Source organism: Malus sylvestris, chromosome 4 (genome assembly GCF_916048215.2).
Source record: "Malus sylvestris chromosome 4, drMalSylv7.2, whole genome shotgun sequence".
NCBI lineage: Eukaryota > Viridiplantae > Streptophyta > Magnoliopsida > Rosales > Rosaceae > Malus > Malus sylvestris.
This window is the reverse complement of record NC_062263.1, coordinates 29878892-29905340: the sequence shown is the minus strand read 5'-3', so window position 1 is coordinate 29905340 and position 26449 is coordinate 29878892. Positions and strand designations below refer to the sequence as shown.

Sequence of the window (26449 nt, the reverse complement as noted above, 5' to 3'; positions counted from 1 at the left end):
ATTTTTTTGCCGCTTGACTAATTACTCCATCAAAATTATATTTAATTACAGTATGTATATGTTTGTATATTTATTTAATTTTATTTTAGCATCAAAATGAGGCTGTGACGAAGGGCCTAATAAGTCAGCAAGATGTCGAAATGGCTGCTGCCAATGCTGATGGTAACTTCTCCTCTCGATCTCTCCTTTGAATTTGCTATTGCTATTGTATCTTTAATCGTGTACACCAAATTAAACAATGCATTGTTTCTGGCTGAAGGCTTGCAAGTATCTAAAACTGATTCAGTTTGTTTCTCGTGGACTGCGTAATGCAAGACTTCTCATGACTTTTTTTTCATGCAGAAGTTTGTTTCTCATCAAATCAAGGTTTGATTTGATAGCAACTGGGATCTTAGATGGGATAAATTTCAAAGCAATGTGGAAGGAGGTGACAGGTTAATTCAAAAGTTTTTTGTATCTCTTTAAATTAATAAGAGATGTGCCTTATTATGTAAATGTGTAATTATCGTTGAATCGAATCATAATACAATCAGTTTAATTCTTATTTTTATTTTCTTCATCTTTCTTTTCTTTATCTCCTACTTTTTTTGCTTTCCAAGTTTATTGCTAGGTTAAATATTAGTACTAAATTATTTTATGTTGTATTTGGAAATATAAGTAGATTTTTTCAGCGTGTGTACAGATTACAAATTCAGAAGAAGAGGATGACGAGATTATTGAAATCAGTGGTCAATGGGCATTCGAAAACTACATTTAATTTCTTCTTTTTTTTGTTTTTTTTTTGTTCATTTACTTGGTAAAGGGAGGATATTAGGACCATTGAGTGGAGATTCCTCTGCAGAGAGCCAGATAATCATCTCAGTTTGACTTAGAGGTTAGATTTTGCTTAACAATAGAATTTGGTGGTTTGCTTCTTAGTGTTGACTTAGAGGCATTGGCTATCTTGCTTCGTCTGAATCGGGTATTTTGAATTTTATTTGTCGCTAATACTGTTCAAGAGTTTTGTTATTTCAAAAATTATGTGGAGAAGCTTATGGAAATATTGGATATTACATCCTAAACCAATGTAAATTCTTGAACCTTTAAGCAATTAAGCCCATGTGCAAAGCTATAGTATCTGCTTTGTCAGTTCCCCTTTTCTTGCATCACTTTTCCACTTATCCTAGCTTCTAAATGTCATCTTGATTTGCTATATTTTATGACAAAAATCAGTTGTCCATTTTCTTGGCTTCATAGGCTTCATAGGCTTCATAAGCTTACTCAATAGGTGATCAATTTATCTAAGTTGCAGAGTTTAATTATTTGGTTGTTTGTTTGTAACAGGCCCTTTAAGGGAATGTATTCCCATTAAAAAAAATAAAAATGGGGACACCTTCTTGACCATTAGATTTGACTTTAATGAAATTATGTGGTTGAGATTAAATCACAGGCCACAGAATCTCAACCACATAATTTTATTAAAGCCAAATCTAACGGTTAAAAGAGTATCCCCATTTTTTTTGAAATATGGGGATCCCTTCCCTTAAAGACTTCCTTGTTTGTAATACCTCTTTAGAAGAAATCCCTAACATTTCCATCGATGCTCTCCCTCTCCATCGTAAAGAAGTGGTCAATTGCATTTTCTTCTACCATTTGGTTTCCATTGAAGCTTGCAATTTATCACTTTGAATTAATCGTATTATGTTAATTGTCTTACTTCCATTTTACAGTTGTAGAGATTGATAACGTCTTTGCATTTACAGGTAGTCGTGAAGAATGCAATTTCGGAACACCGCTATAGAATAATTTTCTGAGATGTTGCTAAATACCTTACAACTAAACTCAAGTTTGTGGCCTATATTAGTAGTCCACGGGATTTAGTGATATACGAAAGGTCTTATTAACGTATCTGTACTGTATTTGTTTCACAAAATGAAAAATGTAGATATTGTATGTTAGTCTGTACAAACATTTATTCATTTATTTATTTATTGAAAAGTGATTTTCACACACCAATTTTTTTACCTTACACAAAGTTTCCGGCACTTTTAAATCTTCTAAATGAACATATCAAAAAGTTCTTCCATTATTTTTGTTGTTGATAATGATCGGTATCGTTAATTCGAAAAAAAAAATCACACTTCTTGACAATTGTAAAGTGAAAACAGATAAAAGGTCGTACCCAGTGCACAAGGCTCCCGCTTTACGCAGGGTCTGGGAGAGGTGAATGTCGGCTAGCCTTACCCCCATTTATGGAGAAGCTGCTCCCAAGTCTCAAACCCGAGACCTACCGCTCATGGGCGAAGGCACTTGCCATCGCACCAAGTGAAAACAGATAAAAAAAAAAAAAAAACTACGTATGTCGTGCGTAGCGCATCTTGATTAAAAAAAAGCCTTTTGCATCCATATAAGCGTGTGCAAAACAGCTATCATAGCCGATCCAATTCAATAGCTTAGGTTCGATCCACTAGCAGACAAAGAATTATGTAAGAAAGAGGTACTAATAATCCAAAAAACCTGAAAGTACTTTAGGAAAATAGAAATCCATAATTTAAGGATTAAAATTGAAAGGATTTCACGCCACGATGCACGATCATTAAATCCGTAAATCGGTTCGACCTGCTCGAGTTTGAGTCGCGTTTGACTCGCTTTTAACTCGTTCAAACTCGGTTCGTAAGTTAAACGAGCTCAGCTTGAACAAAGTTTAGCTTTGCTATGTTTGACTCACAAAAATCGTCAACATTTCGTATATATCTTTTTATGTTGGATATGTTATCAATATTAATATGGCCAATTTAGATTAATGGGACTTGTGGTGATAGGGTATTCGGAAGCTAGATCTCGTCATAAAAAAAGTTAGGTTCAAATCCTCATGGTAAAAACCATTTACAAATTTGACCCAAAATTGAAAATATCGTTAACTCTCCATTAGATGCGGAGATAAAGTTGTCAATCTCCACTCTTTCTTTGGTTTACCTTCTTCCCTTTTCGTCTCTTCTCCCTCCCTCTCTCTCTCTCTCTCTCTCTCTCTCTAATTGTACCTTCACACCTTCTCCTCTCTTCTCTTGTCAACCATTTTTAAGGAGAATTTAAACAATTATAACAATTATGTCCAGCCCCATTCTTGTAGCTACTGTGCTACATATTTAGGATACTAAACTGTTTAATATTTAACTCCAATGGATGATTAAAAGGACTTACTGATAGAAGAGATGATTGGCTTCTATCTTCGAAGTTCTTCAATCTCTTATTGAGGCACTCGCTGAGACCTAGCTAGATAATATTTACAAAACATTGGAGCAATCAAACTTCTGGGTTTGGAGTTTGGATAAGAGATCACTGATAGGGATTTTACCACCTGCAAAAGTAGGGATAAAAATACTTAAAAATACTTGCAAGAGTACAAGGTTATCGTAGTATAGCAGCTCAAGCAAGATCGTTCTCCACAGGAATTGAATGAATAATTTATGTAAATACCAAATCTTAACTAATTATTTGAAAACAAAGTTTGGAAGAGGTTGATTTAATGAACTAAAATATTAAAAACGAATTTAATTAAAAACAATGAAATAAATTGGCAAAGTAAAAAAAAACAAAAGAAAATAGTTTTGAAAATAAATTTGAGCACTAGGGTTCTGCCGTCACCTTAACAATCCTACGTAGTTCTTCCAATTACTTATGAATTACCCATACATATTTTGAAGGTTAGGTTTTCCTAAAGTATGCCCTACTTAGAACCTCCTACATAGAACATATATCTAACATGCAACCCGTCCGTGGTGTCTAGATCGAATGTGAACATGCAAGACTCGTTAAGTTTTGTGAAAACCTTTTGAAAAATCATATAACCCTTAAGACGTGTCGTCCATCCTAAGAAGTTACACATATTAACCACAAGAAGCCTTAGTCAATTTTAGGAACAACCCTCCGCCAAAATTGCATCAAATTACTTTTCTAAATATCCTAATGATAGCCAATCATCAAGACAATTAGATAGTTTCAACACGGTGATTAATAATTCAAAACTTGCATGCATAATATCATAAGCAAATTGAAAAGAAACTACATATTCTTACTAAGGCTTGTGGCCTCGCCTTAGCAAACGAAACTAGCTACTAACAATCATAAAACAAAATATTATTAAGAACATGGATAGAAAACACCTTGGAAATAAACTTGAATCGTCAAAAGTAGTGCATGCGTTCTCTTCCTATTCTCTAAAAAATCCTAATGGCTAAAAAGCCTTATTTATACTACTACAAAATAAAATCATACCTAGAAAATGTCTTCTAAAAACTAGGAAACAGAATAGAATTGAAACAAATTAGGAAACATAATCCTAAATTGATTTGGTAAATTCGCCCAAAATCCTTCACAGCCACGTTTTGGACACATATCAGCTCCAAAACCGGCCCAAAATAGCTGGATTTAAAGATTGGACTATTTTGAACACTTATTCAGAAGGCCACGAACTCATCCGATGTCATATTAGGCTCCAAAAGTGTATTTAAGCCCAAAAACGTCGTTTTTCATCAACGTGCATTACTTCTTTATTTAATCGCCAGAAAATAACTGTTTGTTAGAAATTGCTGAAATTTTGACACAAACAAGCTAAGAAACACACGGATGTCCTCCAATTTGAATTACTCCAAAATTCATTCGTTTGATTCTGTTTTTCTCTGGAAGAAGTCGAATGTCCTATATTGAAAATATAAAGCAAAATATTAAAATAACCAATAAATTATAACTAAGATTAGGGTAAAATCTATAGTATAATATGGACTCATCACCCACCATGTGAAATGAAATTAGAGATTGCAGACAACCCAACTAAGGAATTGGTCTTGAGAGTGTAAAAGAAGGGTAGGCCGTTGGGAGAGAAGACATAAGAATGGCCTTGAACACCGGTTTGTTGACGGAGGGTTTGAGAAGAAAGAAAGCCAGCTTTGAGAAAGATCTGCGGAGAGAGGGAAAGGGGTTGGACAAGTTTATCCTTGCATCTAATGGTGATTTGACAAAAATCTCTCTTTTAGATTAAATTTCATAACAATCACGAGTGTTTATATTTTTTTACCACAATGACGATCTTTCGAATACTCTTTCATTATATGAACATTAATCCGATTTTGCCTATTAATATTAACAGTTTGTTATTATGTTTATTTTATAATCTAATGAAAATTAAGTCCAAAAAAATATAAGCTCGAGCTTGTGTTGAAGAATGGGCTGAGCGAATGTTTATAAAATAAGCTGAGCTTAAGCACTTGGCATTCGGCTTAGCTCGGCTCATTTACACCGCGAAAGATCATACTTCAATAGTAATAGTAAGGAGATTTCTCTAGAGAGAGAGAGTGCACGAGTTAGGGTTTGGCTTTAGAGAGGGTGAGAACGAAAATTGAATCAAGTCGATGTCGCTGGCACCCAAACTCCAAGTTTTAAACAAATAAATTTGACTCGTAGAAACCGGCCCGTTGCAAATGAGCCAGGTTAGGTCCGGTTCCTATTTAATTTTCTATAACCTGCCTCGTCTTGTCCCGTTTTACTTTCAAACGGGTTCGATTTGGTCCCTCCAATTTTGGGCCCGACCCGGGCCCACTTAGGGAAGAGAAAAAAACCATTAGAATTTGTTTTGCGCGATCATCATTTTATTTCGATATTTGTATTGAATTGTAAATAAATGATCAAATTGTATTTTCACCCTCTTTTGGAGAGAAAACATAGCTTTATTAATAGGTAGTTTGATGAGCATAAGAGTTTTATTATTAAATTCATGACAATTGTTTTCTAAGACTTCAGTTGTTTCAGAAAACGGGTACTAAATCCATTTTATCGAAAAAGATCTCCTTCTCGTTTTATTTTTTCTTCTTAAAATATATATGAGTCATTATTTCAATAAATTACTTTACTAAGAGTTGATAGTACTTTTGTATAAAGTTTTGATATTTTTTTTTAAACGTTACACATAAACTGTCACTAACTTTTTATAAACTAAAATTAGATACCAGTAGCTTAGTGCGTATCTGAAAAATTAAAACGTATCACAATATTAATTTGTAAGCTAATTTGGATTACACAAAGTACTAATAATTTGGTATGCTTCTGAAAAAATTGCATGCACATATATATTAAAAGTACCAACGTTTTTTTGTTTCTTGTTTTTATAGAAAGTTTATTGTTTTTTTTAATTTTGAAATATATTGAATTAATGGGACATAAATTAACAAGATATTCTTTTGCAAGATTTTAGGAGTCTATTATTGTTTGGATTTAACTAGTAAATTAATTATAATGACAATTTGTGTGATTTGAACTTAATTAGTAAACAATATTAATTAAAATTGTGGTTTAGTCAAATATCTAAAAGTCTTAGGATTCGTTTGGATGTGCTTTTAAAATGACTGAAAGCGCTTTTAAAGAAAATGTTTTTTAGTTCTAAAAAGCACTCAAGTGCTTTTTGCAAGAAACACTAGTTATGTGTTTTTTTCCAAGAAGCACTTTAAGTGCCTTTCCAGGATTTACTTACATTTTTACTAAGGATTGGTTCCAAAAACATTTTCAGCAAAAACGCTTTCATTTATTTTAAAAATACATCCAAACGAGTCCTTAGATGTTTGGTCTAAAAAAATAAAAAGACAAAGCATTTAGTGATTTAGATCAAAATGCCCTTAAAATTAAAAAACCATAAAATTATATAACATCTTTTCGGTCAGATGATTATTCTTTTATTTGAAATGACCGACAAGCTAGAATTCTACTCAGAACGATAAGCTGTGGATTATAAGCTCTCTATGTAGATTATAAACGCATAGCCTCGAGATCCTTCATCACTTGTTTTCTCATCTTAGAATTCTTGATATGGTATGCAGGAGGCACTTTATGGACTATACAGTCTTCCACAATCTTCCTGAATATCTTTAATCCAAGAGATGAACCCCCTATAGCAGCAACGACTTCACCCTATTCATTTGCAGACAAGTTAAAAATTAGTAAATTAATCATCTTCTCTTCACATAAAAAAAAAAAAAATAACACTTAAACACTTACAAGCAAGAAAACCCGAGTGGCTGTTAGATCTGCCATTGCCTACATTTCAATTATATTGTAAGTAAAAAAAGAATGACAAACGGGAAGAAACTAATTAAGTCTAATGAAGTTTTCAGAGATGACTAAAGAAAAGTAGAAGATGATGATCCTGCACCTGCAAGGAGCCGCGGAGAAGATGTCGTCGTTCAACATATTGATCCTGCACAATAACTGGAGATTTGAAACGGTACTCATCATATAGCAAGTAGCATATAACAACAAAGCCCCGTATTCCTTATTCTTCCTCACATACATTACTGTTCACTAAACCCTAACTAACTATAATTCTTTCTAATATCAAACAAATTAAAGATCCAACAACAACAACAATAAAGCCTTTTTCCCACTAAATATGGTCGGCTGTATGAATCCTAGAATGCCATTGCGCTCGGTTCTGTGCTACGTTTTCAGTTAGATCCAAGTACTCCAAGTCTTTTCTTAGAGTATCTTCCAAAGTCTTTCTAGGTCTTCATCTACCCCTTCGGCCTTGAACCTCTGTCTCGTAATCGCATCTTCTAACCAGAGCGTCAGTAGGCCTTTGTTTCACATGTCCAAACCACCGTAACCAATTTTCTCTCATCTTTCCTTCAATTTCGGCTACTCCTACTTTACCTCGGATATCATCATTACTAATCTTATCATTTCTTGTGTGCCCAAATATCCAATGAAGCAATCTCATCTCCGCTACACTCATTTTATGTACGTGTTGATGCTTCACCGTCCAACATTCCGTGCCCACATATTCCATTAACAATGTCAAAATATTGGTGAAATAAAAAGGCTCTACATCACAGCTATAGAGAATGCATCCGAGAACATAAACGATAAGATTTTTGTAACCTGACATTTGTTCCAAGAAAAATGACAAACAACTGCAAGAACAACTAATGCAAGGAAATTTATTAAGAACAGACACCTTTTTGATACCAAATTTTGAGCAAAGTCCATTCCTTTTAAACCCTACGTCGATGACATCGCATATCTTTCCATTCAGAACTTCTAATGCCTGAAACGAAATATATAATAGGTTTATATACAAGAATTACCTGAACTCAGAGAATAGCTTATTGTCTCTATATAGCTAAGGAATAATAACAAATTAAGGATCTGTCAATTGTTACCTGAGATGCAGGAACTCCAATTGAGAGAAGGTGAAGAAGATTTCTTGCCCTGATAATAATATATGGGTCTGTATTCATGATCACTACGATGATCATGTAACCCCTGGCCTAAACATGATTAAAAGTATACAATTTAATAATGTATGAATAATTATAATTCATGTTTCAAAATTCATCACATTTCACGAATAATTATCACTGCATACCAGATCCAATGAGCATAAAATATTATACTGGTCTAAAGCAGATTTAATCATGGACCAAGCTTCTTGCAAATCTTTTTCTGCACAAGATAATGCCAAGCCTCATACGTCAGAAATCATTTGCGTATCTAAATAATTATCGTAGTAATATTGTAAGTTGTTCTATTGTTAGAAGTAAACAAAAATATGACCAAAAATATCAAATAAATATTAGACGATTCTTTCAAATCAAAGAAAATATGTTTAACTACCTGCTTCTTTCACCCAATTTCTTAACAAAAAGATCAAAACAAAATCGAAATTTTCCTTTCAGTAAATTAAAATTTACGAGCAGCCTAATTAATTAACACAAAGAAAAACGAAATTAAAAAAAATAAAATAATAACTAGAGATCGATGGGAGAGGCACGTACCTATGGATTTATGAAAATTCCTAGAGAATGATTTGGCTTGATACTTGGGATCTATGTCTTCTGAAGGGCGAGAGTACTTGTCGATGTCCATTCGGTGGCCGTTTGGAACCTCTTCCCGCGGCTTCATCTTATTGTCTTGCTGTTGTTGCTCACAGCAGACGCCGTTCACGTCAACGTTCATCGTCGGTATGTAGCTTGCACGCACCGTAATATCCAGATGATGAGATCAGAATTTCAGAGGAGAAGGATTCCGCAGAATTAGATAGTGCAGACTGCAGAGAGAAGGAAAAAGGAAGAGGTTGCGCCTGCCTTTATAGCTTTCGTAAACTTGTAATGCTTTCGATAAAAAAGAAAGAAAAACCGTTGATTGGTTCAACGGATGGATTCAATTTGAGGTCCTAATCTGACAGATGACGTGTCATGGGTCCTTTTGGGAAAGAAAAATTTTATTTAAGCCATGTAACCTCTTTCTACACCGAATTTATTCTTTTCACCCATATTATTTTTTATTAAAGAACTAATCTCTCTTTAATCCCAAATTTATTACCTAAATTACCCTCTCAAACCCATATTTGATATGAACATCACATACGAGTTGCATGTTAGATATACGTTTTCGCTTAAACATTACGAGAAAAATATGTATTAGGAAAGCCTAACATTTAAAGCATGTATGTAGAAATTCAGAATTCTAGTGCTTAAAATTATTTTCAAAACTATTTTCTTTTGTTTTCTTGACTTTGCCAATTTTTAATTGTTTTTAATTAAATTTCTTTTTTAATATTTTAGGTCATAAAAACAATCTTTTCCAAAATCTTGTTTCAAAAAATTAATTAAGATTGGTTTTTACATAAATTATTCATTCAATCTCTATGAAGAACGATCTTACTTAAACTGTTATACTACAATTACCTTGTTCTCTTGCAAATATTTTTAAATATTTTTATCCATACTTTTGCAGGTGGTAAAATCCCTATTACGAGCATCCCGTCGTCAATGGGTTTTGGGTATTAACAGTGACTGTCACTCGTAAGAACCCACGCGCCTTGGAGGTGTCTTCTAGCTCAACGAACTCGCCAATCTCCTTAGCCAGACGTCGAACATTGTATCCGTACTCAGCTCCATCTGGATCTCCTCAAGTGCAAGCTCAGGCGGCCATCTCTTGACAGAAATTCTGCTTCATGACAGCCCAGGGGACTTGTTCAAGAATCTTTACTGCAGTGCTTTGATCTTGTGCCGTAATGATGAATGTGGTATCCCGGAACGATATATCTACAATCCTATTATAATAGAAGAATACAAATTAAGGAAACTAATGAAAATGGTTTGAAAACTTTGAGTTTTAACGATAAGGACAAAATAAAGGGTAAAGTGAATAGTACCAGGATTGATTTTTTAGTATAAAAATATGTTTTTTCATTAAAGTGAACAGTACCGATAGCTTTTCGTTAAAGTTCCTTACAAATTAGAATAGGATTGTGGTAGGATTGTAATAGGATTGTAGTGGAGGGTGTAAATTATAATAGAATAGTACAAATTGTAATAGGATTGTAGTGGAGGGTGTAGATTATGCCACGTGTCAAAAGAGAAGGAAAAACGCAACAGAAGGGTTTCAATTTTCACGTCGTTCTTCGCGAGGCTCTGCAACCCAGACTCATTCCGACGCTAGGTGAATTTTTTTTCCAGAATTTCCGAAATTTAACTCTCTTTTGGCGACCGATACATCGGCGATAGAGCCTGAAGAAACAGTCACCCTTTTTCCAATGCCAGCGCCTCAAAATTCCGATATATCGCCGAACGTGCCGGTTTCTAAAAGATGGCTTGTAATTCAAGAAGCGAAGTTGCAACTGTGGCTGGCGGGTCCTCTGATTGCAGTGAGCTTGTTGCAGTACAGCTTACAGGTCACAGCAGTCATGTTTGTCGGCCATCTCGGAGAGTTGGAACTTTCTAGTGCTTCCATGGCCTCTTCCTTTGCTAATGTCACTGGATTCAGTGTCTTGGTAAGTGACTTTCTCTTCAACATTTTGTTCAAATTTTCTTTTGGTAAGTGGCGGTGTTTAAGCTTTTCTCCATTTGTCACGGCGCCAATGTGACGTTCCCGTTGCATGAAAGTCCTCATGTTGGTTACGATGGACAATAAAAAGTATTGTATTGTCCAAGTCTAGTTTGATCTATTTGTTATTGCATTGGACTGTTACTGTATTCGACTCTCATTAGAATAAAAACATCAATATGATTTAATTCTTTAGGTGCTCATTTAGAAATGTTTTTTAGGAAACACTTTTGGTCATATACGGGTGCTTTTGCAGTAAGCATGTTTTTTAGGAAACACTTTCGGTCATATACGGGTGCTTTTGCAGTAAGCATTTTATTAGAGGCCCATAAAAAATTATCAAACATGTCTCGCAGTTGGGAATGGGAAGTGCATTGGAAACACTATGTGGGCAAGCCTACGGAGCCAAACAGTACCGCATGCTTGGAGTCCACATGCAAAAAGCAATGCTAATATTATTAGCAGTAAGCATTCCCTTGTCACTCATCTGGTTCTACACAAGCGACATTCTCATGGCTCTTCACCAAGACCACGAGATATCTGCCGAGGCAGGAACCTTCAACCGCTGGATGATTCCGAGTCTGTTCGCCTTCAGCCTCCTCCAATGCCTCAACAGATTTTTACAGACGCAAAACAATGTGTTTCCAATGATGATCACCTCTGGAGTCACAGCTTTTCTCCACATTGCGGTTTGTTGGGGACTTATTTTTAAATCTGGACTGCGAAACAAAGGTGCCGCGTTGGCAATTAGCATTTCGCATTGGCTTAACGTGGTGTTAGTGGCAAGTTATGTGCTGTTCTCGCCCGCCTGCAAGAAAACTTGGACTGGATTTTCGAAACAGGCATTGCATGACATTTTCAGCTTTGTCAAACTTGCCATTTCTTCAGCTGTAATGCTATGGTACGTTTCATTTTCTGCTTAACAGATAGTACAAAACATCAAAATTGTCATGTTTACCAGAAATGTTGGATCTTTTTTTTTCTATCTGAACCACCGACTATATACACGCTTTCGAATTGCAGCCTCGAATATTGGTGCTTTGAAATGGTTGTTCTCTTATCCGGTCTTCTCCCGAACCCAAAACTAGAAACATCTGTGTTATCAATAAGGTACAGAATGTAGAAAACTATAGAGAACTATTATTCGTTCACTCGTAAGTAAATTTGAATAGTTTCTGATTTTGTTGTTGTCTTTGCAGCCTTAACACATGTTGGATGGTTTATACGATATCAGTTGGCCTTGGCAGCGCTATAAGGTCGGTGATTCATGTGATTTCTAACAGCATATCAACATTCAATCTTGTACTTGTATTTATCTTCTAATCTGAGAAATTGAGAATAATATTTTCCTGTTATCGTAACAGCACAAGAGTGTCAAATGAATTGGGTGCTGGACGACCACAAGGTGCAAAATTAGCTCTACGAGTCATGACTGTGATGGCTTTATTACAGGGTGCTGCAATCGCAATAGCAACGGTTTTGATACGCCATGTTTGGGGAAAGCTCTACAGCAATGAGCATCAAGTGATCAAATATGTTGCTAAAATGATGCTACTGCTTGCAGTTTCCGACTTCTTGGATGGATTCCAATGTGTGCTTTCAGGTTCTAGCAATTACTGAATCCAATGGCTTCATGAAGTTTGAAACTTAACATATTTTAAGTGCTTTATTTCTTTTCAAAATTCTCATTTCGCAGCTAAAAAGAATTAATAATTGGGTATGCAGGGGCTGCCAGAGGCTGTGGATGGCAGAATCTTTGTGTAGCCATAAATTTTATTGCTTATTATGCTGTGGGAATTCCTACTGCTGTGGTTTTCGCCTTCGTCCTCCATATTGGAGGTATGGTGAGTCTCTCTCTCTCTCTCTCTCTCTCTCTCTCTGTGTGTTTGTGTGTGTATATATATATGTATGTATGTATCAGCCATTGAAGTTTAAATTTGTGTGTATAGGGGCTTTGGATGGGAATCATTTGTGGACTTGTTGTTCAACTAACAGCACTTGTGGTGGTAAATTTACGCACTGATTGGAATAAAGAGGTAAGTTCAGGACATGTCCTTCGTTTCACCTTGCTAATAGCATTTTGTCCATGTTTAATACAGTTCCTCATTTCAGGCAACGAAGGCTGCCAATCGTGTTCAGAATACCACCTCAGTCATCGACGGTACGACCTAGGTAATTTGATGCGGCAGATCAAAGCAATCTTTTCTTCTGTTTTCGATAGAAATGTATTGTCGTGAAATAAGAACAATTAGGAAACCAGTTGGAAAGGAAAGAACTTCATTTGTGGACTTGCACTGACACTAAGCAAAGTCCAGTAGCAAACCGAGCCCCAAACAAGTTTTTCCCATTTCCTGGAGTCCTGGACTTCAAATAATTGCATTGCATTCTATTTTCCTATTTAACATCGAAAGAACACAATACAGAATCTGAATTACGAAACTCTTGTTGTCATGAGAATATGCACTATAGCAGCAGACTCCAATTAAACTAGCATGAGAAATACTTAGGAGATTCTCTTAGCTAAAAGTAAGACTTTCTGCAACCTTATATTTTTGACATAATTTTTTATAATATTAGTAAAAAAATTGACATTAAGTTACGAAGTTCTAGAAAGTTTTACTTTTGAGAGCCCAGAGCATTTCTCAACTAGCATTACTTTATATATCAGTGATGGCCCCACTATTGGTGTGCCAAAGTCCTAATCATACAACCTTAAACCTTCGGCCAAATCAAAAGGCTATTAAAAATCAATAAAGGAAAAGAAAATTTTATTTCAACCCATGTAACCTCTTTCTACACTCAACTTACTATTTTCACCCATATTGTTTTTTATTAAAGAACTAATATCTCTTTAAACCCAAATTTATTACCTAAACTACCATCTCAAACCCAATTCAAAATGATAAATTATCTTTAAACCCATTCCCTTTATAAATAACATCTCTAATTGTTTTTTTTTTCCTGTTCAAAATGGCGTCCTTGCCCCACCCCCTTCTTCCCACTAGCATTTTCATGGCTACTTTTTATCTTTCTGCTACCAAACCCACACATTTGCCTTTTTTTTCTTTCTGCTGATGCGCATAAGCAACAAATCAAACAAATATCCTTGAAATTTTTCCAATTACGAGGCATAGATATTTGACAACATGGAAAACACTGAGATTTAAAAAACCTAAGACCTTGCAATTAAAAGAAACCAATTATCAACTTTTCCAACAGTAAGTAGTTAAACTTGCTTGTCTTGATTCAAAGAATTACAGGAAGATTGTTGTAACTAGTTCATATTTTTACATTACGAATTTTTCCACTGTGAGTTCTAAACTTAAAACATGATAGAAAATAAACTAAAGAAAAGGAAATTTCAACATATCTATCAAAACATTTTTAATCATCTTCAAGAGCCAGAACATCATTAGTGGCTACATTCTCTAACCCTCAAAGTTGCTTAATTTGATCAACACACCCCTGGTATTTTGAGTACAAGTTGTTCACTCTAATATCACTGCTCATTTGACTCTTTTTGTGCCACATGGTAGAACTGTCAACTTTGCATGGTCGTCTTTTTATCTTAATCTTTTCTTTTGGAGCATTAAGTGAAGTCATACCTGGGTTCATTAGCTCTTCAATTTTTATCTCGAGCTCTCGTTTCTTATCATCATCTTTTTCTTCATACCACCTATTAAATCTTTCCACCCGTGACTTTTCCGGAGGAATTAGTTGTTCACTACCATTTGGCATATTGATAAAATCTAATTTTCTCCAATGTGGATAAAGAGCGTCAAGTGGGATCGACTTACCAAACCTTCTATATTATGCAATCTCATGTGCACACGGCAACTGATGAGTTTGGCAAATGGTGCAACCACAAGATACAACAATCACCCTTTATTTTTCCAACCTGTTATTAAAAAGGAATACAATATAATTTAAGTCACCTTGAAATACAATATAGTTTAAAAGGCTAAATAATCATTTCGTAAATGCAAGGCAAACCCAAACTACCCTTTGGACTCACAGACAATTAAGTTCAAGGCATGGATAGAAACAAAACCTACTAGTCGTTGCAACTCAGGTTTCTTGAATTTGAGTTGAACAAAACATCGACTTTTTTCAAAAGATGCTTTAACCTCTGTATGATACAACTCCAATAAGGAGTGTATATGTACCCACAATGTCTCAAAGTTAAGTTGACTAGAGCGAAGTTGTCGCTTCAACTTTGCATGTGCACTTTCTGCCATGTTTACAACAATATGTGAGTAATCATAAACCATATATAGAATTTTAAAAGTAAGGAGAAATATACCCGTTGGAGGTTGTAGTACCAAGATGCATACAATTATCTGTCCAACTGCCTACGAATTTATCCTTATATGGAATTAACCAATTGTTTCGTATGTACTCAAGAGCATCATTATAATTACTGAACTTAGATTTCATTTCTTGCAAAGAACGCTGACACTCATTCTGTTTCCGAACTCACAAGGCAGTTCCAATCTCTATTAAATTTATTCCACTGCTTATTTGACTCAAACATTTTCTTGCACTTTGACATCACTTTTTTGTTAATATGTCATATACACAATAAATGTTGCGCACTAGGAAATATAGACTTGATGAAATTCAAAAGTGCTAAATCTTGATCGGTGGCAATAACCCCAGGAAAACAATAGTCATGAAGCAATGTCTTTAATCTAGTCAAACCCCAAGTGTAATTGTCTTCTTTATCAGCCTCCATATACACAAAAGCAACTGAGAATGTCATATTAGTGAATGTCACACCCACAATTTGTAAAAGTGAAAAACGGTACCTGTTAGTCTTATATGTGCAATCCATGATAAGTACATGTGAGAATGCTCATAATATCTCAACATTAATAGGGTGAGCCCATAAAAGGTCAATCACACAACTCCTGTGCCACTCAACATACTTGTGCTCTGACAACTTATAAAGCAATTGTTGCATCTGTGTTCTCCCGGAAAATTCTTTCATCCTACTTCGGTACCTAGCATTATATATTGTTCTTATAGTTGATACATTTTTGTGCATCTCTGTCTTTGATAGAGACCAAGATATCTTTGGGCCTCACCAAACTCTTAGATATATCCACCAACAATTCGTTCTTCTCTTTAGAAAGTCACCTCGCAAAAGAATGTCCTTCAAGATACACTGAAGCAAGATGATTATGCACTCCACATACTATTTTCAATGTCCAATCGTCCTCATCATCAATATTCACACCTTTCAACAATAATGGACATCACATTTTTTCGTACCAGAACTCCTAGATTGTTTTTTTTGTGTGACCAATCTCATCTGACCTTTGACCATATGCTACAACACACTTGTATGGCGGATATGTACCGTTTCTTTCACAAGCAAGTGTTAGTCGAGGGTGACTCACAAGCTTACCTTCACCTCCTAAATCACACCCTTAAATAACAATTACCATATTATTCAGCTTTCCTTGTTCATGAACCCACCTAATCAACGCATCTTTTCCTTTGAATATCTGCATATAACACCTATCTATTTAGAAGTAAAATTCTAAAATTAACTAACACGTCAACAACACTGAAAATAAATGATTATCTCATGATTTGTAAATTGATCAGTATAATCCACTACACACTCTTGTCCAACCTCTTTGCCTCGATCAGAGGCATCATCGAATTCTTGTTGCTAAAAAAATAAATGTCAAAACCGTATTAATAAGTGGCCATGAAGGACAAAGTTAATAAAGTTTTTAAACATATAAGCTCTAAGCTTGAATTATCTAATCACGGTGAGGATGGAGTTTTCATATATTTACTCGAAAAATATAAAATTTCATCAATAGAAGTAACATGTTGAAACAAGCTCTCAACTAGAATTTTTGTATATTTTTCATTTTTTTACTAGAAGAATATAATTTATAGTAGGGGCCTGATCTCACCACATGTAAGATTTAAGTCGATTAAAAATATGAAGTGTTAATGTGTTAAGGTCCTTGCAATTCTGCAATTCTGCAAGTCTACAAGTCTGTACTAAAAGGCATATTACTTGTAAACAAAGTGATAGGTGGCACAATAGGAAATAGTTACATTGATGCCAAATGGTGTTTTGGGGTGTAGATAGACATCGGCAGAGAAAAACAATAAAAAGGAGTTCCATGTCAGACACCGGAATCCAAACTGTTTTGGGGTGCAAATAGACACCAGAACCCAAAGTGTTGCAGAAAGTTTTGGGGCAAACACAAACAGTTCAAGTCGTTTTGGTGTTTTAGGGTGCAGACAAACACCGGAATCCAAAGTTTGCAGAAAGTTTAACAAACAATGCAGGATTGATGAAAAAAAATTGAAACCCAAATACTCATCTTTTAAACTTTTAAAAAATTGAAATCAAACAAACAAAATATTCATAAATTGAGTCATACCTTAGTTGGAGGATTCAAAACTTCAATCACCATCCATCAATAAAAAAAAACTTGTTTTTCTCTACAAGAGCTATTAGGGTTTTAATCGGTATAAATGTAGGATAAATAAGAAGTGATGGTAGAATTTAATTATAGTGTGTGGGTTTATTGATAAATTTGAGTTTTATTATTAATTTCATTTTGTACTTAATAGTAATTATGCAATAGGGTAAAATAGACAATTAACAATTCAAAATTTAAGTTGAGTGTAGAAAGAAGTTACATATGTTCAAATAAAATTTTCCTTTGAGAAAGGACGAAGTTCAGCACTATTCCTTTTACTTCTAATCTCAGCGTTTTGATCACAGCCGAAAACATATCCAATGGCCATTTTTATCCACATTTATTTCAATAGAGCAAAGGCTTAAAAAATGAAAGATGTGCTATATTTTTGCATGCAGATCACAGCCACTCAAATGATGAAGGACGGGAAGGAGTGAGAGAGATTTTTCAATATGATCGGAACACGAGATAGCATACCACATGTCTACATGTTATTACACAAATTGTGAGATATGTGTATTAAAAAGTTAATACTTAAAAAATAAAAAATTTCACCACTTATATTAAAACACGTGGTATACTATCCGTGTCCCGATCACAATGAAAAATTTGTTATTGTGTGAGCCATTGATGATGATAATGGAACAAGTGCAAGTTACCGACGACGAATAACGCAGACGGTGTCTGCTGCGAGCAGCAACAGCAAGAGAATAAGTTGAAACCGCTGGACGGCCACCGGATGGATATCGACCAGTCTGGCCCCTCGAAAAACGTAGATCCCAAGTGTAGGGTTTCGTCTTCCTCACTGATTGATGCATATGCATACATATAAATGCATGTAGATTGTAGTGGTTATAAAGGAGGATTCCAAGCGATGTAGCTGATGTGTGCAATGTAGTCGAGAGTAGGGTTAGCTTACTTTTATTTTAATTTTGTTTTCGTATTTGACGTATATTGTGTATGTGTCTTCGTTGATGTATCATGTAGCGCTACTTTTAACTGTCACATATCGATTTTTACCGTATTTTGAAATCGGAACGCAATACGAATTTGTTTGGATGTGCTTTTAAAATGACTGAAAGCGTTTTTGATGAAAATGTTTTTGGAACCAATCCTTAGTAAAAATGCAAGTAAATCATGAAAAAGCACTTAAAGTGCTTACTGGAAGAAATACATAACTAGTGCTTCTTGCAGAAAACATTTAAAAGTGTTTTTGGAACCCAAAAATATTTTCTCTAAAAGTGCTTTCAGCCATTTTAAAAGCACATCCAAACGAAGCCTACATTACCAAGATTTTTCATTTGCTTTTTGGAAAGGGATTATCTCCGGATCTCTTCCACAAAATACATCATATCAATCAATCAGGACCTTTGAAATTTGACCTAACGGTTAAAGTTATTATAAATTTTAAAGAGATCCTTATTTTTAACCGTTAGATTAAATTTCAAATGTCTGAATTGATTGATGGGATGAATTTGGTGGAAGGAATCCGGAGATGATCCTTTCCCAATTTTTCCCACAAAGAAAAAAGAATAGAAAAAAGCATAAATTGATAATTGAATGGCATTGGCATGCTTTTGTGGTTGGATGTGGTGGTGAAATTCGTACCTTCCAAACCGTCAAGTTTCCAAAGCGAAAGCAAAGTGTTTTACTCAGTTCCTCCTCCTCCTCCGCAGCAACATCCCAGCAAATCAAAGCTCAGAAAACACCAAGGAGAGAGAGAAGGAAGAAGATGTTGTTTCAGGTGGGAGGCCAAGGGACTCGCCCCACCTTCTTCGAGATGGCGGCGGCTCAGCAGCTCCCTGCCAGTCTCCGCGCCGCCCTCACCTATTCCATCGGCGTAAGTTCATTTCTTCCTTTCTCTGAAATTCGATTGATTCTTCCTCCCTGGGGGTTTTTTGGGAGCCTTAAAAAATTTGACCTTTTTATCTTCTGTAAACTAAATTAATGTCGAATTAATTCAATAAAACCACAGGTATTAGCTTTACGAAGACCCTTCCTCCACAGGGTTCTGGACTACGAGGACGAGTTCTTCTCCTTGCTCATGCTCGTCCTCGAAACTCACAGCTTACGAACTACAGGCACGTTTTCGGAATTCAGAATCTTCATGAATCCATCAATGGCTGTTTCTGTTTTGTTGTTACTTAATTTGTTTAATAATTTGGTTTTGTTTTCTGGATCCTGTTTGTTTTCTGCTGCAGATGCTTCGTTTTCGGAATCGTTGTACGGGTTGAGAAGGAGGGCTGTGAAGATAAAAGCTATGAGGAATGATGATCCTCGACTGAACCCAGGTGATGAAATTCAGCATTCTGGCTTAGAGAAGCGCCAGAGACTTCTTTCGGTTGTGTTTTTGGTACCGTCTCTCCTCTGCTCCTTGTTCATTCTGTTTATCAATTTGATTGAAAAGTTTTGTTTTTGGTCGTGCCATTGTTTGATGAAATAGTTTTAGGAACATATTATTCTTACTGGAGTGATTGGTGATTGCTGGGTGTAAAAAGTTATAACTTTTAGACATGTAGGTTGCTTATCGTTTGTAGCACTGATACTCTTTCTGAGAGGCAATAGATAGACCGCTCAAAAGGAAGGAAATGTTTTAGGATGGTGGAACATGTGAGATTATTTTAAAAGTTTCCGTTTCGAACTTCATCAATCCGAAATCATCCAATTTTTTTCAACTTAGTGCTATGACGGTTTCTTCTCTTTTAGCTCTAGCTATATGAAGGAGTGATGATTTGTGAACCAATATGTATCAGGTTGTGTTGCCTTACTTTAAGTCAAAACTGCATTCAATCTACAATAGAGAAAGGGAAGCCAGACTTCAAGCGAGTTTATGGGGACACGTAGATGAAAGATTTGATGATGCTGACATAATTGATAGAGGAGAAGATGTTGTTGTTTCACGGGGAACTTCAGATATGGTCGTATCAGTTAGGACGCGTTTGACCACAAAGATCCAGGAATTTATAGGTGCTTGCTACCCATTGCTGCATGCTAGTAGTGAAGGTATGTGCATCTTTCTAGCTTGGGCTATATTTGCAAAGAATGACCATTTAACTTTTCTGGATCTGATTTTTTCTTTTCTCGCGTATATTTGTGAGGATACACATGCCATGCATAAAACAATAGTAGAAACTGAAGCAAGTAACTTAATTTGTGTAATTATATAAATACTTATTCAGAAGATTACTACTTGCATACTTTTTCTTATACAAAAGGTCGTGTTGACGTGATTGTTAATCTTTAATGTAATGGAAGATATTTATCTACAGTCCCCATGATGTATAGTGTTCTGTGTAGTGTTTCCAATGTGCGATGTTACATCTTCTTGGTGAATCTATATGGTGATGTCTGTTGAGAAGTACTGTAACTCCTTTATCTGTGTTAACTGTCACCGTACCTCTGGTTAGATAATACATTTTAACCAAGAATTGATGATGCAGGATTTTCGTTCGCTTACCAGATGTTATACTTGTTGGATGCAACTGGATTCTATTCCTTAGGATTACATGTGCTTGGGATTCATGTCTGTCGTGCTACAGGGCAAGAACTGGTATAGTGTGGCAAAGTTTTCTTTTGGATCCCTTGTATTTATCTTTTTTATTATTTTAGTGCATTTAGTCGGGGGTTTTGTGTTTCTTTATACTTTTATCAGGTGAATGTTATATTTATGCGAGTGACAAAAGGACTTTTGATAGTAGACCTGGTCATGAGTCATGGCATCTTTTTTCTGTACATATAATTCAGTAGTTGAAATACAGTTTTTTGGTGTCAAGGTAGATGGATACTTCTTCTAGAATTTCAAAAACAAGAACCCGTGAACGTGAGAGACTTCGTGGCCCTCCATGGTTGAAGGTATAACTTCATCTGTTTAGTTTGATTCTTAGTCATGTTGATTTGAAACATAAGATAGTAATTTGCCTTGCATATGCAAGTAGTCTGCTATATAATTTGGTTTGATTAGTGATACTCCACGAGGAAAAAAGGAATCTATATAAAACTATTTAAAAATTATGAGGAAGGAGTTATATTTGTATTGACTTGAGCTGGTTCTCTTTGTCTGACAATTTACCTACAGGCATTACAAGGAGCGTTGCTCAGCGGTACATACACTGTGCTTGATTATGCACAGACTGGGTTAATTGCTGCGGTTTTCTTTTTTAAAGTAAGTGTGGCTAACCTTACTAGCTTCTACACTGTTATTTATGTTTCTGGAGAAAGCATAAATAATCTTGAATTTGAGTATGACTTCTTTCCGTAATCTTTTATAATCACATATTTTTAGTGCTAGACGGCTAGTCTAACCATAGCTAAGAACCGTAAGAAAGTCGGAGGTTGAATAGAAATGGGATATGTCCTGGAGGAGAAATGGATAAAAAGAGAAAGGAGATTGAGGTGGACACTTTAAACGTGAATGTAGATGAACAAAGTGACAACAGGATAAAGAATATATGAGTTTTGAAGATCCTGCTTTTAGTGTCAACAAGTATCGATACCTCAAAACCATTTTTACGCTTTTATTTCGAGCTGAATCAGACGTTTGACCTTTCATTTTTATCCTTTTTGTCATTTTCTTTTTCCCCTAGCATGGATTGCCATCATAACTTAAATTGGATTGAATTATACTTATAGATGATGGAATGGTGGTACCAATCTGCTGAAGAGAGAATGTCAGCTCCAACCATATACCCTCCACCTCCTCCACCTCCACCTCCGCAGGTAAAGTTCAAAGAAATCAGATGTAATCATGTTCTTAGACTGTAATGGCACTTCCAATCGATCAAGGTCTTGGCATGTTGCTTAAATAATCAAGTCTAACCTATCATTATAAACAGGTTGCCAAAGAGGGGATTCCACTGCCACCAGATAGAGCTCTTTGTCCTCTCTGCTCACAGAGGCGTGCGAATCCATCTGTAATTACAGTCTCTGGGTTTGTCTTCTGCTATGCCTGCATCTTCAAGTATGTTTCTCAGGTGAGGCTCTCCAGGTGCTGTTAGCTTTATAAATAGATAAACACACATCTCATATCCGTTGGCAAGTCTATAATGTGCATATCCTCGGACTTCCCACTTTTAATTGATTACGGTTAATGGCAAAAAAGAAGAGATCAAATCTCCTTTGGAGCTAAGCTTATAGGTTGATCTCGGCATTTTGCATACTGTCGAGTACATCAACATGTCTGCATATATCCCAATCAGGGGAAGAAAAAACTGTCTTGTGCATATTTTGCATCTTATGTAACCGATTATCTTTTTATGTCTCGTTGTTGACACAGTATAAGAGATGTCCGATCACATTGATGCCTACTACCGTCGACCAGATAAGGAGACTCTTTCACGACGTGTAGAAAAACCAGCTGGATACGTCAAAGGAGAAATAATTCATTTCCCATTTCGAAGCAGAGATGCTGGATAAGCTTGCGCAGTGAGAAATACTCGAAACAAATCAATGCTGTATCGTCCTGTGGGGGTTTCATAGTAATCAGGGAAAGGAAATGAAGAATGTTGTATTTGATTATTTGTTGTTGAATACTATACGTACGATAATAATACAACAGATGGAGTGGACTTCCATGACACTTTCTCGTAGTTTGATTCCCCTTCTCGTCAAAGTTGAGATCTCCTTCTCGTAGTTTAGAACAGATTAGAAATTTATCGCTTGAATAAACTGAAAGATCACTTCAATCTCTTACCTGTTTGTTTTCCCATATTGGTTCGGCCATTCCTCTGCAAGAAGAGCCTGCCCAGTCCGATTCCAGTAGCTCCCAACAGTTCCCATGATCGGCATTTCCTCCGGACTCGGGCTTCGTGACCTTTTCGGAGTAGAAGAAGCCGACAGCTGCTTAAGCTTCTCAGCTGTCCAAGCTCCCAGGATTGGCCTATCTTCCCGGCTTCCGGGTGCTTTAAACTTGTTCCCCACAGAATTATTGCTACTAGCTTTTGACATTGGTGTGGTCTCAGACTCAACCAGCCAGCTCGAGAGGCTCGTGTCGACGCAAGAAGACGACTTTGTCCTCGGCCTTGCGCTGAGTTTCGACTGCTTCAAAGCAGGCTCCGGACTGAAGGGTAATTTCAAATCTTGCTCCTCCTCCACCTCCATGTTTATGTTCTCCTTCTCTTTGTGCTGCTGCTTTGGAACTTCTGCTGGAGTTGACTTTTCTTTGACCTCCTCCTTCCATTGACCAAGATTTTCCACGGGGGTCAACACTGCCTGAAAACTCTGCCTTCTGCAATCTCTTCTTCCATTTTGCTGCTTTGGCATTGGACTGTTTACCTCCTTCCCTTCTGTTCCAGAATCATCACAAACTTCTTGTTTTCGAGAATCAATCGATAGCGAAAACAAGGACTCGGAAGACTCTTCTTCAACAAAGATTTGCTTACTACTCTCAAACTCATCAGCATTAGCACAATCATCATCTTCAACCTCACTATTTTTGCACTTTTCATAACGGTGATTCTGATTCAACGGATGAGATGATGGTGATACCACACTTGATACAATCGAATTCGGTTCGATCCCTTTTCTTGTTTCCCCTTCATTCTCCTTCTCATCACATTCCACCAATACATTGGAGAGTTCTTCCTTGGTGTGTGTTTCTTCATCATTTGCCTCCACATTCAAATCAAATGCGACTTTCTTTATATCACCATTCTTTGATTGTTCTTCACTCTTCTCTCTAATCACACACATCAATGAACAAACATAGATTATAAACAACACAAATTCCGTAGATCCATCGAAGCGGATTCTCCGAAAAACGAAACAAAATCAGGATCCCAGCTTTGACAATGGATTTCTTACTCTGATTCTCTGCTGTGCTTAATGGCTTTTATAAGTTCTTCTAGCTTTGTGGGTTCAGCTTCAGCAGGTTGGATTTGAAGAGCTTCTTCAGCAACTTCAATGCTCTGTGAAAAATTAATCTCAGACGGGTAAAAATCTAAGTAACAAAATGGAAATGGCAGTAAAAATCACAGGAAAAAAAGAAACTTTGTGGGCTTACATGGTGCTTAAAGGGAGTTAGAGTGACTGAACTTTTGAGGTTTCGGCGCTTACAAGTAGAGAAGCACTTTGGAAAGCACCCCATGAATGATTGTCGACTTTTACAGCTGACTTCTTTCGGATGCCTTTTACTTTGGAAGAGAGAGAGAGAGAGAGGACTGAAGACAACGGTCAAGAGGGTTCGAAGACGAAGAATCTGAAAGCTTGAAAATATGACCGTTGAGATTCTGTCTTTGGGCTTCTTTTAATGGAAGTTGGTTTGGGTGGGATGAGAATCTACTAAAATGATAGTGACCCAGCCCAAGATCAGATCCTCTTTCTCCTCTCCATCTAGAGAAATTTTGTATGTGTTGGGAAAACAATCATTTGTTAGGGTTGATACATATATTTTTTTGGTGATCAAAAGTTTAGAGGAGGGTATACCACAAGTTTGTTTAAGAACTTACCGGGAGTCTTAGCCTTTTTTTGGATTTTACTACTGATAACTGACCAAAAGGGATTACTGATAGCAAAACTCGAACCTAAATCTTAGTCTAGCGAAGAGAACAATCGTTATAGCCTTATGGTGGTGGTTGACCTATATCTTTCACAAAAACCAAACATTTAAAACCCACCTATCTCTCTTCCTCTATATCTTTCACAAAAAAAACCCAAATTTATCTCACATAAAATCTCAAACTATTCGTTTACAATTCATAGTCATCATCCTTTGGTATCCTTCACAAGGTATGTTCATTTTGATGTGTTAGTAGTTTATTGTCCCGTTAGGTTGGAGACGTTGATTTTGTGCCTATTTTACTCTTGAAATATGTTCTTAATTCGAGAAATATTAAAGTAACTCTCTTAAAATGGAACTCTTTTCTAAAATGAGACTCTATTCGAATTGGTGTTTTTCAATTGAGCGGAAATTTTTTACTAAATGATCAAAATGATTAACGTTGATAATCTCATGAACAATTTTTATCGATCTTAAATCTTAAAAATTAAAATGAATAGTTATATGAATCTTATAGATTATTTTGAAGGGAACTTTAACAAAAAATTATCGGTACTGTTCATTTTAATGAAAAACTACATTTTTACACTAAAAAGTCACTCATGATACTATTCATTTTATCCTTATCTTTAAAACTCAAAATTTTCAAACTATCCTTGTCAGTTTTTCTTATTTTGAATGAAAAGCAATTTATTTGATTAGTGGGACTTGTATAGTGTATGGTAAGTGCTGTCCTCTCAAACTTCCTTATAAATCGAATAATTAATTTAGTGGACCATATCCATAAGCCACTAAAATTGAACCTTACCAAGCATAAATAAATAATTATTTATGTAAAAATATCCATCACTGTGACAACGACTAGACATAACCCTTTCGTAACTCGTGACCAATATGTTGTTTTCAGAAAACGAAATATTCACAAAAATGTTGTTGTCTTGAAGCACCTTGTACGTCGAATACCACAAAATGTGGGTCTTCGAATGCCACAGATAACATGGTATCCCTGTTGGTATTTTTATTGTACCAGTTTCATGCAAGGTTTTCATTTCACTGCTCGGGATGCAATAATTTAAGATCTTATATTGACAGTTTCGTGACACATACGGACAATTTAATAAGAAAAATTAACGAAAAATTATTAAATTTTTTAGCTTTTAATAAATAAATAAATAAAATAAAGATGTAAGTGAATAATGCCATAAATGTTTCGTTAAGATTTCCTATTTAATATTCAAAGTATTCATTTTTTTTTTTTTTTGCTACACAAAATGAACAAACAATATAAGAACATTATTTGTCCCACTCCATGAATACCGAAACAGAATCTCTAAGAAGGCACTCGCGTGTATAGATGTATCAACTACTATGACATGCAATATAATTGTTATAATCAAGGTTCTAAAAGGCTCTAGTTGGACGGCAGACAAAGGTTTATTGCTTAGTTGTCTAGTCGGGGGCCTAGTTTTTTTAATTTTAATTAAATTATTATATAATATCTATTTATACTTAAAAGAAATACATAATTATATTGAGATACATAAATTGAAAAATTGAAAAATTGAAAGACTCATAGATTATAAAGTATTAAATCATATTGGAAACACGGAGAATGAATATATAGTGAGCGTTCATCCAAGTATTCAACAAG

The 26449-nt window shown here is 35.6% G+C and overlaps 4 protein-coding genes across 5 annotated transcripts; 2 read left to right on the top strand and 2 right to left on the bottom strand.

Moving 5' to 3' along the window:
* Nucleotides 1-6650: 6650 nt before the first annotated feature.
* Nucleotides 6651-9064, bottom strand: LOC126619865 (uncharacterized). The gene is made up of 7 exons (XM_050288288.1): nucleotides 8799-9064; nucleotides 8390-8466; nucleotides 8184-8291; nucleotides 7979-8068; nucleotides 7178-7222; nucleotides 7024-7062; nucleotides 6651-6936 (listed from the first exon to the last, which is right to left on the bottom strand). Exons 1-7 carry the CDS (start codon nucleotides 8977-8979, stop codon nucleotides 6775-6777), a joined length of 702 nt encoding a protein of 233 aa, XP_050144245.1. The 5' UTR covers nucleotides 8980-9064; the 3' UTR covers nucleotides 6651-6774.
* Nucleotides 9065-10320: 1256 nt separating this feature from the next.
* Nucleotides 10321-13290, top strand: LOC126619862 (protein DETOXIFICATION 16-like). The gene is made up of 8 exons (XM_050288284.1): nucleotides 10321-10798; nucleotides 11208-11752; nucleotides 11875-11961; nucleotides 12051-12107; nucleotides 12216-12454; nucleotides 12577-12695; nucleotides 12801-12887; nucleotides 12964-13290. The coding sequence occupies exons 1-8, from the start codon at nucleotides 10562-10564 to the stop codon at nucleotides 13021-13023; spliced, it is 1431 nt and encodes a 476-aa protein (XP_050144241.1). The 5' UTR covers nucleotides 10321-10561; the 3' UTR covers nucleotides 13024-13290.
* Nucleotides 13291-18868: 5578 nt separating this feature from the next.
* LOC126619863 (peroxisome biogenesis protein 12) lies at nucleotides 18869-22891 on the top strand. Its single transcript, XM_050288285.1, has 10 exons — nucleotides 18869-19146; nucleotides 19282-19387; nucleotides 19508-19659; nucleotides 20060-20309; nucleotides 20747-20856; nucleotides 21084-21158; nucleotides 21382-21468; nucleotides 21936-22022; nucleotides 22139-22276; nucleotides 22579-22891. The coding sequence occupies exons 1-10, from the start codon at nucleotides 19039-19041 to the stop codon at nucleotides 22648-22650; spliced, it is 1185 nt and encodes a 394-aa protein (XP_050144242.1). The 5' UTR covers nucleotides 18869-19038; the 3' UTR covers nucleotides 22651-22891.
* On the bottom strand, nucleotides 22799-24611 carry LOC126619864 (uncharacterized). Of its 2 annotated transcripts, XM_050288287.1 has the most exons (4): nucleotides 24304-24608; nucleotides 24105-24208; nucleotides 23793-23979; nucleotides 22799-23759 (listed from the first exon to the last, which is right to left on the bottom strand). In XM_050288287.1, exons 1-4 carry the CDS (start codon nucleotides 24385-24387, stop codon nucleotides 22992-22994), a joined length of 1143 nt encoding a protein of 380 aa, XP_050144244.1. In that variant the 5' UTR covers nucleotides 24388-24608; the 3' UTR covers nucleotides 22799-22991. The 2 variants fall into 2 exon arrangements, with proteins under 2 accessions (XP_050144244.1, XP_050144243.1); XM_050288286.1 differs by having other exon boundaries at nucleotides 22799-23979; nucleotides 24304-24611.
* Nucleotides 24612-26449: the final 1838 nt, after the last annotated feature.